Genomic DNA, 15467 nt, shown 5'->3' with positions numbered 1-15467 from the left:
TTAGCTACCTCCAATTCCTATGGCTTACACAGAGATGGTAGCATGTTGCTATCAGGGGAAGGATGCTGGAGGTGAGCATCAAGGGCTGAGGATCTCTCTATTACCTCTGTTCTGACTTCAGAATTACTATAGGCACAGAGAAGTGGGCAGAGGCAATAGGCTTGTCACTTAGTAGCTCTTTTATGTACAGATACTGTGATCTCACTAGTGAGCATTTCCTCCTCTGGTACAGACAAAAAAAAAATCCCTATGCGATGTGACTTGTCCCAGCCTTCCCATTGTTCCTCCACCTACTGTGCTTGAGAGGGCAGGGGGTGTCTTCCTCTAAATCTTTTCTTCCTGTAATATGTGAACTTGGGGATTGCTTGACAAAGAGTTTATATTTAGAGTCCCAAGAATCAAAGTAGTATCTATAGATGGCTTAAAAAGTATGTTTGGCATGGATCTCACATTTCAAGTTCCAAGAATGAAATTAAAAAAACTGTTGGCAGTCTCTGTCCTATTCCCTATCACTTTGCTACTATCACTGTAGAGAAGAGGATACCATATTGAACTAAGGATCTTTTTTGTTATTTCACTTGTTTCATGAGTTACCATTACTAAAGAATCCATCATGTAATACCCAGACAGATGGTCAAAAGCCAGAAGCCTTTCCACACACTTTGGTAGGCTGATGCTGGGACCGTGTCAAAGCCTTTGTGGTACTGTAGTTTTGGACCTACTGGAGCTTAGACTCCATCAGCATAATCTCTGAAAAACTAGTCACCTTCACCCTATAATGAGACATCAGAACGGGACTTGTAGAACTATCTGGGGAATGTGGAGTCTTTAACTTTTTACCTGACTAGGCTGGTGATACAAATATTTTGGCAGAGACAATCAAACCCGGACCAACTTGGTCCATCTGCCTGGTTGTGAAAAGTGAATTTAAATAATCTCCTATAGAGATTTTCCAAATGAGGATGCAAGAACATCTTAACTGAGTTCAAATTTAGTGATACTTCATAGGTTTTAAAACTCGGTTCATTTTCATAGTGAATATACAGAAAGGTGCCAAAAAAGAGTCTTTTTTGTTTGCAAGAATGGGTATAATACTTAAATTATCACAGCTCCGTCAAAGATGTCCTTTCAATAAGTATCTTTTGGAAGAGGTGAGTGATCAATGCAAACTCCTTTTCTCCAATTAAAGAACAGTGTTTTAAGGGCATGGGACCATAATAAGCACTTTGATCACATCTAATTACCAGGAAAAATATGGCATAGCATTTGTTGATGATCAGCCTAGTTAAATCCGCATCTTGTGTATTTCCTCTCCCGACTTCCTTGAAGCCGCCAAGATTGGGGTTCCCTAAGAATTCTTTGGAAATATATGGCTCAGGTGCTACCCTCAGACATGGTTCTATGCTCTTCCACATCCCACATACTCTAATTCTTGCCATTTGTGGTTTTCAGTCAGAAGAGAGGAGAATTATTCAAACCCAGCATTCCCAATGCGTTTTCTTTAATTGGCTCTTGGCAGAGAGGGGGTTCCAGTACTGCAGGAGCAGCAAGAATTGGGAGGGCTTGCTCAGCACTGGCTGGCTGATCTGATGCTCTCCTTTAAATGCGATTGGCTCATTATTTTTTCATGTTCGTGACTTTGGCTCTTCGTGACCTGCCAGTGCTAGATAAGCAGGGGCTGGCAGTTAATGAAATTTAAGCAGCTTTGAAAAAAACCACTGAAGGGACAATTGGGATGGCAACATTCAGGACTGGTTCTAAAAAAAAAGCACTTAATGAGAAGATGAGACAAAGACTATCTGGAGTTAACATATTCGTAGCCTCTTTGAAAGGATTCTTAAGTTTTTCCTTCAGGGCCATGGTACAAACAAACCAACACAAGAGATCAGAGAAAGGAATTAGACTAAATTTTTTGGGTTCAAAGCTAAAAGCGGGATATGAAAGAAAATGATGACAGCAACAATGAACAGTGTGGGGGAACCCCTTCTCCCCCCGGCAAAGCGTATACATACAGTCTTTCCAAATGTCATTAAGCCAGTTGGACAGAATTTTTTGATGGACCCTTTTAACTAGGCTTAGCTGGTGCTGGTACATTAAGTCATGGAAATGAATATGGATAAATCAGTGCTATCAGAGTGGGCTTCAAGCCTAGTGTTTTGATGAACTTATTAAAAAACATTAATTTCAATTGGGTTCTCAAGGTACACAGTTGTCTGTGTATAAAAATTAATTAGAAATGGCAACCATTTCTATTTGTGTAGATAATGATAATTTTTAAAGCCCTAAAAACCACTTGTGTCATTGCACTAAAAGTAATCCTTTCCTCATCTGAAAGAGTCATGCCTATGGAAGCTATGAGATATCAAGTTCAATTTCTTGTTCCCTTTCGGCAGTACTCCATCTTTATATGATCTGGCAATGCATCCTTCCCCCTCACACAATATCTAAAGTCCAAAACTCAGCTCAAGCATCATCCATGAAACCTTTTTTTAAACACTTCAGCTGAGTGCCTCCCTGGCCCCTCATTGTATTGTAGTTGTGTGTCTGTTATGTGTGCATGAGCACATACACATTCTATCCTGATAAGAATATGAGCTTTTGAAGGTAGAGACTTAGGAAAATAAATTGGATCCCCAGTACTTAGCACATAATAGTTGCTTCAGAGTGACTACATAAAGCTTATACTGATGCCTCCCAATCGCTAGCATCTTCCCTCTTCCAGGAAACTACTTTGTATGAATTTTTCTATATTTTGTTTCCTTTTCTGTGTATATGTATCACCCTTATCCATCAAGAGAATGCAAGATCCTTGTGGGCATTTTTGTCTTTGTATTCACAGCACCTAGCACAGGGTCTAGGTCATGGCAGGCCCTTAATAAATTGAAAAGTATTGACATTCCATAAAAGTAAGTTTCTCTGCATCCCCTGCCTCCAAACAATATTATTCTTAGGGAATGACCCATGAGAAACTGAAGATTAAAGAGAAGGGTTATACTTTTAGTATGTCTCTTGCCTTAAAAATGACAGAAGGTGGATATAATATATAGCATCCCCCCACTTCTGCTCCTATCCTGAGGCAAAGTATACCTGCAGGGGTCAAAAATACTCACGGCAATGCCTAATGGGGGGTCCAGCAATAATAAAGATTGCCTTCATCCCTCCTGCCCCCTTCCTTCTTCTCTCTTGTCAGGAACTACAATGACAGTTTGTCCTTTATGATATGGCTATAGAAACCACGTTGAGCTCCTGGTGCTGTCTGGGAATGGGGCCCAAAAACACAGAGAAAGATATCTAAATTTAACTCTCCAGTCCTGTCAGCAGATAAAAGACTAAAATGTGACTGGAGATGCCTTTTACTGGGTGCCCTGGTGCTACATACAGAGAGGGAGGGCAAGCAGTCCTATGGCCTGAATTTTAATGAAGGTCTTATCGTTAACTTGGGTTTCCTTTTGCAAAACTGAAGGCAGAATGTGTGTCTACGCATTATGAACTTCCCCCCTAGGATGACTGGGCAAATGAACAAGCAAAGATACCTTGAAACACTGTACCTTCATACTTCCTCATCCTCCTGGTGAGTGGTGGCCGCCTCTCACTGACAGGCCAGAGTTCTGGGCCATCCCTGCTGATGACAAGAACCACTTCAAAGCCACCTGACAGTAATCTCTCTCCAGTTTCAAGGTTCTGTTGCCATCTTTGATGGAGGAGCTGTCAATCTCAGTTCTCCCTGGAGTACTGGCTACAAAGCAAGGCCAATGTGAGCCTGGTGAAACAGGTCCAAGTTCAAGAGAACCAAGTGGCTCAAGCTGTTTGGGTTAAACGCTGCGGCTCGCACAATCTACCCACTATCTCCCATCCTTTATTACTAGTGGATCTGCAAAACCTTTCTAATGGGGGATTCTGTTTGAAAAAGGCTTCCATTGGGACTGCAGTCACAAAGACCTGAAATCAAACCCCAGCTCAGATACTGAAAGGAAGCTGAGCAAGTCACTGAAATGTTCTCAGCCTCAGTTTCCTCCTTTGTCAAGGAAGGGGTTGGTGACGGGCTTTAAGGTTTCTTCGAGTGATACATTTACGATTCTGTGATCCTACGGGGCTTCTTTGTGTTAACATAGTCTATAAGGTTGTTGAAACTTGAATTAAAGTAATTTGGATCACAGAGAATGAAGGCAAGTGAATTTTATTTTAGGAATTGGAAAATTTAGGAATTTTATTTTAGGAATTAGGAATTTGTTCCTACAGGCAGATAGAACTTTTTTTTTTTTTTTTAAATTAGGCACTGAATTTAGAAAAAGCACTTATGCAGTTTTAGAGATTATGGCCAATTTTAATGAAACATTAAAAGTGGGTCTGATTTTGCTTTAGGATTCAAAGCAGGAATCTGGGTCTAAGATGTCATGGCTGATATTTTATTGACCTCATATATCACTAGCTTTCGGCTCCAACCACCATTAAGAAATAACATTGATCTGGACCTTTAGTTTCTTTCTAAACTGTCAGTTTCAAATAGTACTTTCCAACACGGTTAAGTAATTATCACTTTTTGGAAAACTCATAATTTTGCTTACCTCACAGACAGCCTTAGGTAAAGTCAAAAAGCAAATACATTGTTAATAGGTATATGAAAAAGCAATATATGATATCCATAGTATGAAGTGCTCTGTGATATCACTCCATGGAAAGATGTCACCTTGAGGCTTTGCCCAGGCCCACACAACCAAAGCCTGAAGAGTTGAAGGTCATTTAGTTTAAACTCTCATTTTATAGAAGAGGAAACTGAATCTGAACCTAGAGTCTGGGCTCTTTTCTAGTACAGATCACCCAATCAAGATCTCCTTTTACAAAAGAAGGCAGTGATGGCCTGCAGAGGTGTGATGGTCAGCCTGAGTTCACAGAGGAAACAAGAAAGCAATCAAATCAAACCAATTAACCATGCTGCTGAACTCTGAATTTCTCATTCTTGTGCCACAAACACATGCTAACAAGAATGGGGAGATATATCAGCAGTGAAGGTCCTGCCTGCATCAATATTATACTCTTGCTATTTCTCTTACTTCATCAGACACTTGTTTTGTGAAAGTCTACAAAAGAATAGCAAGATATGCTAAGTTATTTAAAATGGAGACAGAGGAAGGATATTGTCTTACAATTTTAAATTTTGTGGGGGTAGAGTGACATGTAGGCAGAATTAGGATTAACCACTCCAGGAGCCTAGCCAGGGAATCCCTGCAGAAAATAAATGTGATGATAAGCCCAGAGTGTGAAAGCAGGAAAGGAGCACTGGTGTGCTGCCAACTGTACACTTTAAATATTTCAGGATTTAACAAGGGGATTTTCCATTATTAAAAAACTACCAAAGCCTGCGCTATGAAGGATTCATTCTAGAGAAGATGGGGGCTTTGTAATAAAATATAGCAAGCTATGTTAGCTGAAAAAATTCTAGAAAAAACCTTTTCTGCTTGAGATTCAAGGATGCTGGAAACTCCAATGACAAAAACCCTGTCCAAGGTGCTAAGACACTGGGCTTAAGTTGTTTTTCCAGCAGTGTGGATCCACTTGCTCTGAACTACAAAAGGCAGCAGTGAATGAGGGGTATAGCATGTAGTCAGGAGCATGAGCTCCACATCCAAATCACATACAAGATTCTTTTGCTGCTGGAACTCTGAAATAAGAGATGGGCCTTCTTTTTTCCTCGTGAGACTTTAGGGACAGGAGTGACAAGGAGCTGATGATGAAATGAAGACACTTTCCATTAGATAAAAGAAGTACTTACATGTAATCTTTCATAAAAGGACTCAATTAGTTTTGTTCTTTTAACCCTAGAACTACTGAAATTGATCCGAAATGAGCCATAACTAAATCTAAAGCAGCAACATTTTTGGAAAAACGGGCTTCTCAAAGAGATTGCAATTATTTCTTCAATGGGACTAACTTAATGAGAAATGTGTTCATACTACAGAGTGGGTTACCAAATCGTGGCGAAGACTCTCTGAAGGAAGCTATGGCAGTGGTTGGACTTGGGAGGTTATTCCAGTGGGCTTCTATGTGTCTAAATTTAGTTGTTGTTTTTTTTTTTTTTTAAAGATGGTACTTAAGAGAGACAGTGTGGTCTCATGGCTAGAGAAATGCCCTGGAACCATGAAGGTGTGCATTCAAAATTCATTTCTGGCAACTTCAGGCAAGGTGCTTAGCCCTCAATGCTCTAGGATCGAGGGGGGTCCCCCACAACATGCTCAAGCTCAGCCTGAACCAGATGAAAATGTAGTTCCTGACTTTAATGTGTTGATGTGTTAGTTTAAAAAGAAATGTCCATGCTTCTTGTTTCCCAGTTAATATGCAGCCTGCAGAGATCCTTAATATAGTTCAGTGAACCCTGTTTTAATCTGAATTTGACACCACTGCTCAGAGAAGGTTGTAGAGGGAGTTTCTTTGTTTGGCAGTTCCTCCTTATTCCAAAGAACCCACAGGTCCACTCTATCACATAGGAATTACGTGAAGGTTCTGGTATCTCTGGATGGATTTTAAAGAGGCCAACTAAGTCAGTTGTTTTTTTTTTTTTAAATAAATGATTTGTTAAATAACCTTGTGGAAAAGTACCTTGCTTTAAAGTAAGAGACGGGCAAGAAGACAGTTTCTGGAACAGAATAGCATTTGTGTGGGTTCCACATTTTTTTTGGGCTAGTGGCTCTCCCAGGGAGAGCCTCTGTCCATAAAGCTGGGTATTACCCGCTGCTCTGTAAATGCAAGTCTTAAGAACTGCCAGGGGCCCTAGAGCATTACAAGGCTTGTCCAGAGTCCACTCGTCAGAACAGGGTGGTGCTGGGACTGGCCCGGGAACCTTCACCTTCCCCATTCTACTTCCTATCCACATCTCCACGCTGTCGCTTTAGGGTGGCAATGTCTTCAAAGAGGAAAAAAAGGAGTCACTGAAAAGAAAGAAACGGGTCTGCGAAGACTGTTCGATTCTGCCCAAGACCAGAGGTGGCTGAGTTAATAGTTTGTTCACAGAAGCTAAAGGAGAGGACGGAGGCAGACCTAACACTAAGCCAATCCCAAGGCCAGCTGCTAGGTCCTCAGCATAAAGCCCAGTGGTGTGAAGAGAAGCTTGGAGGTGGTCAAGGTTACATTCCAAATTTTGGGGATTGAATTTCTTAAAAGATGCTTTTGATGAGGCCCCTTCAATCACTTCAATGTCTGCATGTGCTCTAGATGGCCGGAGAGGATCCTTTCACTCTAACCTTGACCTACGAACCCTGCAGTTGCACACAGACCCATCGTGTCGTGTGGTTTGTGCTGAGGGAAGACCTACATTAAATGTTTCCTTCTTCCTACACATCTGCAGGACCCTTGGAGTGAGGTTTTGTGACACTTTTGTGAAAATGATTTACAAGTGCTAGCCAAAGTTAGAAGGCTTCCTAATACAAGAAGCTCTAGGTCTAATCAGAATTCCGCCACTGATGTGCTTCAGTGGCCTTCCTGAACCTCAGTTTCTTCACCTATAAAATGGGATTTTCGCTCACTCTGCTCTGCTGGATATGAGGTGTTTGTGAAGCAAAGAACTGAGAAAGCGCCCTGCGCTCTTGGACCAAAAACGCTGCTGCAGAAACCCAGGACGTGGCAGGTATCGGGCAAAGCAACATCCCAGGAGGGGGAGCGGCTCCGCATGGGACCAGCTGAGTTGTCCCAGCAACTGGCCAAAGGCCCCTTATCGTGGGGTCTGGTGGCAGTGGTGACGCTCTTGTGAAGGGCCACTGGCTGGAGCAACATTCTACGGGCCTCCGCCCAGACCCTCTCCGGTTTGGGGGCGCTGAGACAGCAGCTCGGTGCACCAAACCTGGGGCTGGCAGCAAAGGGAGGTGGGCATGGTGTGCGTGTGCTAACAGGCATGACATCGCTTTTAAAGGAAGCACTAGGATTTATTTTTTTTAAAAGGCAGCTACCTTTATTTGGAAGAATTTGGCAAACAAAGAACTTTGATTGCAGGGAGTGTGTGTTGGTCCACAAGAGGGCACTAGAAGCCAGGAAATTTTTTTCCCCAAAATTTGGATCATTTGCACAAATGCTTTAAGCGGCAAGCACTTTTGGAAATACAGAAACAAAGGCGAAGAACACACAGACTAAAATAATAGGACAGAAGGCAATGAAACGAGTTATAGAAAGAGAAAAGATTTATGTAAACAATAAATTTGAATATGGAAACACTGTGCTATGAGAATACATTTTGATGAAATGCAGACAGGATAAACAAATCACCTGCACACTAGATTGGAAAAAAGCACATGCACATGAACTGGAACAGACTTGTACAATTCAGCAATGAAAGTCCATATGGATACATTTTTACTGGAACCCACACATTACTGAGCGGCACCGGAACGCCCCGGCACCGCAAGCTCTAGAGGAGGTCTGCTGAGGACAGTGAAACATTTACCCACAGAGAGACAGCTCTGGCCCACGAAAAACCAAGGGTCACATGTTCAGTGGGCGAGAAGCCCTGGACTCTGGAGCTTCTGCAGGGCAAACCTGTCAATCGAGAGGCAGGCCTTTCCCCAAGGCCACTTCATCATCTGTTAAAAGCAGATAGCTCAACCTCCCCGACCCAATCGAGGCCAAAAGATGGCAGAAGGGGAGGTGAAAAATCCACACCAGGCTTCGGGCTTACTCACTCCCCGTTTAAATGTTTATCAAAACAGGGCCCTGAAATCAGTCTGGCCTTTCAACCACAGGCAAGAGGTTTTCTTGACTCAAGAAGAGAAGTTGAGTTCCCTTTCAATGCTAATGCTCTAGGGAGAGGCAGGAAGTGCGGGATAGGAAGTGTTCCAGAGCTGCCCAGACTGACTGACATCAGGACACTTTCCAAAAGTGAAATTAAAAGCCAGATTTTCAAAACTGAAACACAAAATACTCAACTGAATGATGGAGCAGTGTGATTATCACTGAGGCAGAACTGCATAAGCTGACGCTTTTAAATAAGGCCTATTAATACAACTGCCCTTTATGTCCTGCATTTTCTAATGCAACAGAAATTGTAAAGTACTTAGAAAATGAAGCAATGATATGCAAATGCTACAAACACGATGAATACCATGGAACACCACAGAGAGAGAGCTTTTTGCCATGGTTGAATCCAATGAAAACATCAAATAATGTTGAATATTGCCAAGTCAGTATTATTATTATCAACTTATGTGTGACTGCTTTTGTTTCTCTATTCTGGCCCTTGCTGACTTCAAATCCTTACTTCTAACTCTCCAAGGACCTGCTACTTCCTGGTGAGGCCCTCCATTGGTGCAGACGCAATTCCTTCACACCCTAAATGGTCTTCATGAGTTTCTGTGGCCAAAAACTTTTATCACTTGGTGGTGATGAGCCCTCAGAACTGCCTAAGCTGGTCTTTGTAAAAGAGAAACCGAGACTACACAGGCTCATGCTTAATACTTCCAGCCCAGTGAGCCCACTCAGGGCTTGTACCCAATTAGCAGAGCCTTATGGCAGAACAAAATTGTTTGTTATACTTATATAATTCTTAAATCATCAATTCTAGATTATAAAAAAAAGTAGGTTACCAGTTTTTTCCTTGATTTTTTGGGTAACAACTTGTCAATCCTCCCTTCCTGCCTCTTAGCAATTTAGTGTAAGGCATCTTGGGTCCTGAAATGTAGCTTTTGCTTGCTGTTAAATAGTACACAGCTTAGTTCATTAAAAAAAAAAAAAAAAAAAAAAAAAAAAAAACAGGGGAAGAGACAATGAATAAGAAAATTTCTGATTTTTTGTTTTGTTTTGTTTTGTTTTACGAAATCTTACACCTAATCCAATGCTAAATTTGGGAAACTAAAAAAGGTACCACATTCCACTGACATTTTTTGGTGTATGTGAATGTGACCAACTCATTTTCATATACATTTTTAATGGAATCGCAAAAAATTTCATCAAATGTAGACAACCAATCTGGCTTTCACGACTGCCAAACTGAATGCTTATCAAAGACAAGGGGAATAAATTCTCACTTTTGCCAAATTTATAGGCTGAACAATTCAAAATGGCTCCACCACATTATTCTTTAAAGGATCCTTGAAATTAAAGCAATGATATGGCTATAAAAACTATCGACACAGGAGAAATTTGGTCTCTGATTAAAGCTGCGAGAGATGAAAACAAACATGTAATTAGACTGTATAGTACAAACACACAATGGAGCTGGACACTGGAACTATCCTCCAAAAACTTTAAACTTGTAAAATAGTTTCAGGAAAGAAAATAATTTTGCATTGATTTGGGCAGATTTATATAAGTAATGTGAATCACTGCTAATTCTGTCATGACATTTTAAGGTCATTTATTTGCATGACGAATGAATTAGTTGCAAAAGCTATTTATGGAGGCTAAATGTACATAATACCCACTTCTCGGGATACTGGTAAAATCTGTGAAAATAATTGATGTGTGAAATCGGTAAAATACACAAATATTTCAAGATCTACTCCCTTTCACTTAAAATACTAACCTTATACTCTCTGAAATGGTATACAATATTCATTTGTTTTAAAAATAAGTATATGTGGGCTATCATAAAAATTTAAGACAAGAGTTTGGAAGACTAACAGTGATTGTTCAAAAGTGGTCCGAAAAACAATTCAAAAATGAATTTCTAAATTTACTTTATAGTCTGGGTCTTAACAATGCTAATCTGACTTACATGGAACATAAAAATAATCTTAAACCCATATACATATATTTATTAGAAAAAACTCTGCTTTTTTAGGGTGAAAGTCTGGCTACAGATTCCATTTGAGTCCTTTTAACTATGCATGAAAGTTATGTTTTTTTCCCAACTCTCATCCAAAGACGATCAAAGCCAAGGGGTTATGTGCATGTACTGGTGTATGTATTCAGATATGAGCGTGTATGTGTGTATGATGTTCTAGATCTGGAATTTGATGTAGACACTAGTGGTAAAGAAATTTCTTCCTTCCTGGCACTGAGTACAGTACCTGGCATCCAGTAGACCCTTAATAAATGTGTATTGACTTGCCCGCTTCACACTGGCAGCCATTGTATACCTTATGAGTCTTAAGAGGCTGCCTGGGGCCCTGAGATTCAGGGTACACAGGAAGGATGTGTCAGAAGCAGGACCTGACCTACATCTTGCTGACCCTGAGGCCAATGTCTGCAAGCAAACATACTAAGTTACTAAATCTTCCAATTAGGTAAAAAATCAAACAATCCCCAGCCTGCCCCCACCCCCCCATCCCCAAAGAAAAAAAGCAGACCAGCTCAGGTAGCCAGGAAACAAATAGAAACATGATTTTTATCATTAAATGACAATGCTGAAATGTTCCTTGCTGCATCTATCCGGTTAATGAGATGTTTAAAAATCACTTAGGATGGCTCAGCCTCTATGTGGGCAGACACACAGAACTGAGTGCACCAGGTACAGAAGGAACTGAAATTCATTCACATGTCACCTATGGGAACCTGGTTTCTTTAAGGCTATTTCACTTTCTTAACTGTTGAAAGAGCATGGTCAGTGGGGTAACTGGAAAAGGGCAAATATTCAGGAAAGGAAAAGCCATAGGCTGAAATAAGTTTCCTGTCAATGATGACAGTCATCGATATCCCTCAAGAATGCAAGAGTGGAGGGCCCTAAAATGTTGGTAGGGCAGGGTCTGGTAGTTTTCCAAAGAGTAGAGTGGAACAGGAAGCCGAGACCTGGGTTCTAGTCTCAGCTCTGCCACTGACCGATGGTGTGACCCTTAAACTTTCTGGGATTCAGTTTTATATGTGAAGAGGATGATCGTCCTTGTCCCATTTCATAGGACTGCTGCAAGTATAGACTTAATGACACACTATCTGTGAAGTCTGGGAAAACTGTCAAGTGCTAAAAGAACATCTGGGATTATCATCATGATCACCCCAAGATTTTAGGTCTGCCAAAACTGAGACTTTTCTTAATGAGCTCAATAAAAGCCTGGTTTCAAAATTCACAAGAGGGCCTGTTACCTACTTACATAAGGCCAATGCACTTCATAAATGGGCTAAGAAATTACCATTCTCATCAAGAGGTTTGCTCTTAATGCCAGAATGCAAATGAAGCATTGTTAGAAACAGGATGTGATTTTTGAAAGATGAACTCCGGGAGAGCTGCTCCTCCTGTTCCTCCTCCTCCTTTTGCGACAGCTCCAACTTAATTCTGACATCAAGGGCTTAGGGACTCAATATATACCTGAGCTGCAATCATTTCCTATGCAATATTTCTCGTATTAGGAAAGAAAAGACTTCATAATATCCTTTAGGGGAAAGTACAAGACCAAAGCACTTCCTTTCTTGACAAAGGAGATATGAATAATTAAGAAGAGATTTCAAACGACTGAAATACTAAGGCAAAAGCATCCCAATCCCTTCCAAAGGGAGATGGCTTTTAGAAAGAAGAGTTACTGGACGGCCCACAGTGGGTGCTTCTTTTCCTCCTGGAGGAATGGTGGCAAGAGAAAACAAGCTGATGGAGAGTACAGAGTCATTCCATGAGCAGCTCAGTGGGAGAGAGGGAGTGACTGTCCACAAGGCTGTTCTTGGGCATCCAAGAAATTTTAAAAGCACAGATTGTATCCGGATCCTAAAATACCTCACATTTTGGCACCCTTATATTCCCAAGTCTTTTGCTTTCTTTGGATGCTTAAAAATATAGTAACATTTAAAAACTCAAATACAGACAGTTCTCACTTTACATACATTCGCACCACATAAAGTGGACTCCTCACAGGCCCCTCTGGCTCGGGTTCCAGCTTGCCCCATTACATGGGTTTTGGCAGGGCCACACAGAGCCCCAAGTGGGGAGGGTGAGGTATGTGGAAAGGTCCACTTAACCTTACAAGAGAACTGGCTGTACTGGACTGGAATAGAGGAACATTGGGGAGGACTGCCTTGAAGAGAGAAGTGTGAAGTCTTCAAGTCAGAAGACTTGGTTTCTACTTCCAATGTTGCCACTCCCTGGAGGTAAGTTCATGGACCAATCACAACTCTTCTGGGACTTGGTTTCCTTATCTGTCAAATGAGAGCTGGCAAGGATGGATGATAACTACAATGGCTTCTAGCTCTAAGATTCTAGGACTACTTGAGAGTGCAGGGATTCTTCATGACTGCCAGTGTATCACACCCTTCCACGCATCCAAGTGATTAAAAGAGTTCTTAATCATTAATATGACATTTGGGTCTGCTTCTAGCCAAGCCTCTTCACCAGCTGTCTATTTCTTTTTCACTCAAATACCCACATACATTTTCAAAATTTAAACTGTGAAAGGCCTCAAAAATAAACAAAGACCAAATGGGCTACTGATTCTAAACAAAAACAATGTACTGACAAATCCATTATTTTCGGATCTCCTATCTGCATCTATCTAAAATTGACTACAAAGAACTCCATGCTCATGAATTCAGAGCCTGCTTCAAGTGTACGAGGAAACTGGTTGCTTGATATTTTTAAGAGGGTCTCCTCAATCATGATTTTTATTGGATGAAGATTAAAGCAATAAATGATTCTTGATCAGTGTGAAAACTAAGAGATTCTGATGAATGAGTGTGCACAAGAGCTCTCCTGTTTACAGGCATTAATTCAAGTTTGGTTGTCTAAGGCACACTGGGCTCTCTCCCTGTCTTTACATATCTCCTTCCCATTGTTGGAAGGAGGAAACACTCTCTTCTCACAACTTCTGATTTTAAAAGCTGCAATGGTAACCTTCAGTCTCACCCTTTAAAGGGCAGGGTTTAAGGTTTTCTAGGTATTTCTTGTTCTAACTAAAAGACTTGGGTTCCAGCCTCACCCCATAGTTTTACAGCATGAAGAGAAACTCTAAGTAGCAAAATTTCTATGACTGTCATATTACGGTCACATGAAGAGCAGGGAACTCTCAGGAGAAACCTCCCCCCGGCCAGTCCTAAGAACTGGCAGGCAGGCCGGCGGCCTCAGCTCGCTTCCTGGCCAGCGCTTGGCAGCTGCTTACCACTGCACGCGGATGAGGGGGTGGCGTACAGAAACGGGTAAAACTGCATGCAGCGGACCAGTTTCAGGCTGCCTTCACACTCCAGACACCTGGTCGTCACGTTCAGAGCCTGCCGAAAGGCCTGAATCGCCCCACTGATGTTCTTCAGAGCAAGATAGGCATTTCCTAGGCTCAGAAAGGTCAGAGGCTGAAAAGAAAGGAAAAAACCCAAAGTAAGAAAGTAGGGAATTCTTATTTTCTTCAAGTTCCAAAACAGCGACTGGGCCTCTGGAAAGCACAGGCTTCCCAACAAAGTTTGGAATCGTTGGCCATTTCACTAGCACTACCTGTTCCTAAAGGCAGGACTGATGAGCAGCCAACAATCTTCATTTGGGAGCCATTGGCCGCTTAAAAAAAATCCACACCCAATGTTCTTGTGATGATGTAGTAAATCACCATTTAAAGAATGGGTTCAGAGAATATATTAAATAAATATATTTATATATTCCTCATTATACACAGCCCTACTAAAGGTAATAAGTACAAACTATTTCAATGGAGTCTACTCTTTCTTCTTAGCTTTGCCCATGGAATGAGAGGTCTGGGGATGGGAAGGGAAGAAAACTGAGACTGAGGGCCATTTAAAATCACATTGGCTACTCAGTGTACCAGATTATGGCATCATTAAAAAATTCCTTACTTGAAGGAAGCACGGTTGAATTTTAACCTGTTCATTTGCTTAATCTCCTCTTCAATTAGTTGGGACAAAAGTGTAATGGGAAAACAGAATTTGTGCTATCAGCAATCCAGCTTAACAACAGTAAAGTAACATTTAACACACTGGTATTAACTCATAGAAAATGTTTCACTGTAACAAGCCAACTGACAGCAGAACTCTCCTAACTTTAGCCCAGCAAGTGAGCACTTTTCTCTTCAGATTACACTTCAAATATTATTTAGTGGCTTAAATCCCAACCCATAAGCAAGTATGACACTTGGATTTTCAAAGCATCTCTAGAGTTTGCTTAAAGACACTAAGTGCTGCAGTTAACACTTAGTCAGAATAATGACCGTGCTAATGGGCTGGGGCAGCCAATTTACTTCATTAAATGGGAATTAGCATTCATGGGTTGCCTTTGCCTTATTATTTTAAGATGCCATTCCATTTGGAGAAAAAAAAAGTTGCCTCACAATTCTCCTAGAGTCATGGTGATGTGACTTTCCCAGGTTACTCATTCACACATGAGGGAAAGGACATAGGGGTTGCTCTGTTCATCTGTAGGCAATTTCTGACCTAGAAAGGAGCCTGTAGTTAACTGACTTGAAACAGTTTTCTTTTTCAAAATAGTCTCTTCAAAGATTATCTATTCTGTCTCAATTGTCATATTGTTTTGATTATTCAATTTATTGGCAATATTTGTGTCCTGTAGAGTTTAATTAATTAAGGCAAAAAAATTAATCCCCAGAGGCTATGTGGGAACTCAGTCTGGCTAA

At 41.1% G+C, this 15467-nt stretch overlaps 1 protein-coding gene across 1 annotated transcript in view; it reads right to left on the bottom strand.

The window, feature by feature from the left end:
• TTC17 (tetratricopeptide repeat domain 17) overlaps positions 1–15467 on the bottom strand; it is a 107109-nt gene that overhangs the window by 39436 nt on the left and 52206 nt on the right. Inside the window, exon 16 of the mRNA XM_051966259.1 lies at positions 13995–14181. Coding sequence (XP_051822219.1) covers positions 13995–14181 — 187 coding nt within the window. The remainder of the gene's footprint in view (positions 1–13994; positions 14182–15467) is intronic.

Source organism: Antechinus flavipes, chromosome 6, assembly GCF_016432865.1.
Source record: "Antechinus flavipes isolate AdamAnt ecotype Samford, QLD, Australia chromosome 6, AdamAnt_v2, whole genome shotgun sequence".
Lineage (NCBI taxonomy): Eukaryota > Metazoa > Chordata > Mammalia > Dasyuromorphia > Dasyuridae > Antechinus > Antechinus flavipes.
The sequence above is the reverse complement of the archived record's forward strand: the minus strand, read 5'-3'. Positions and strand labels throughout refer to the sequence as shown.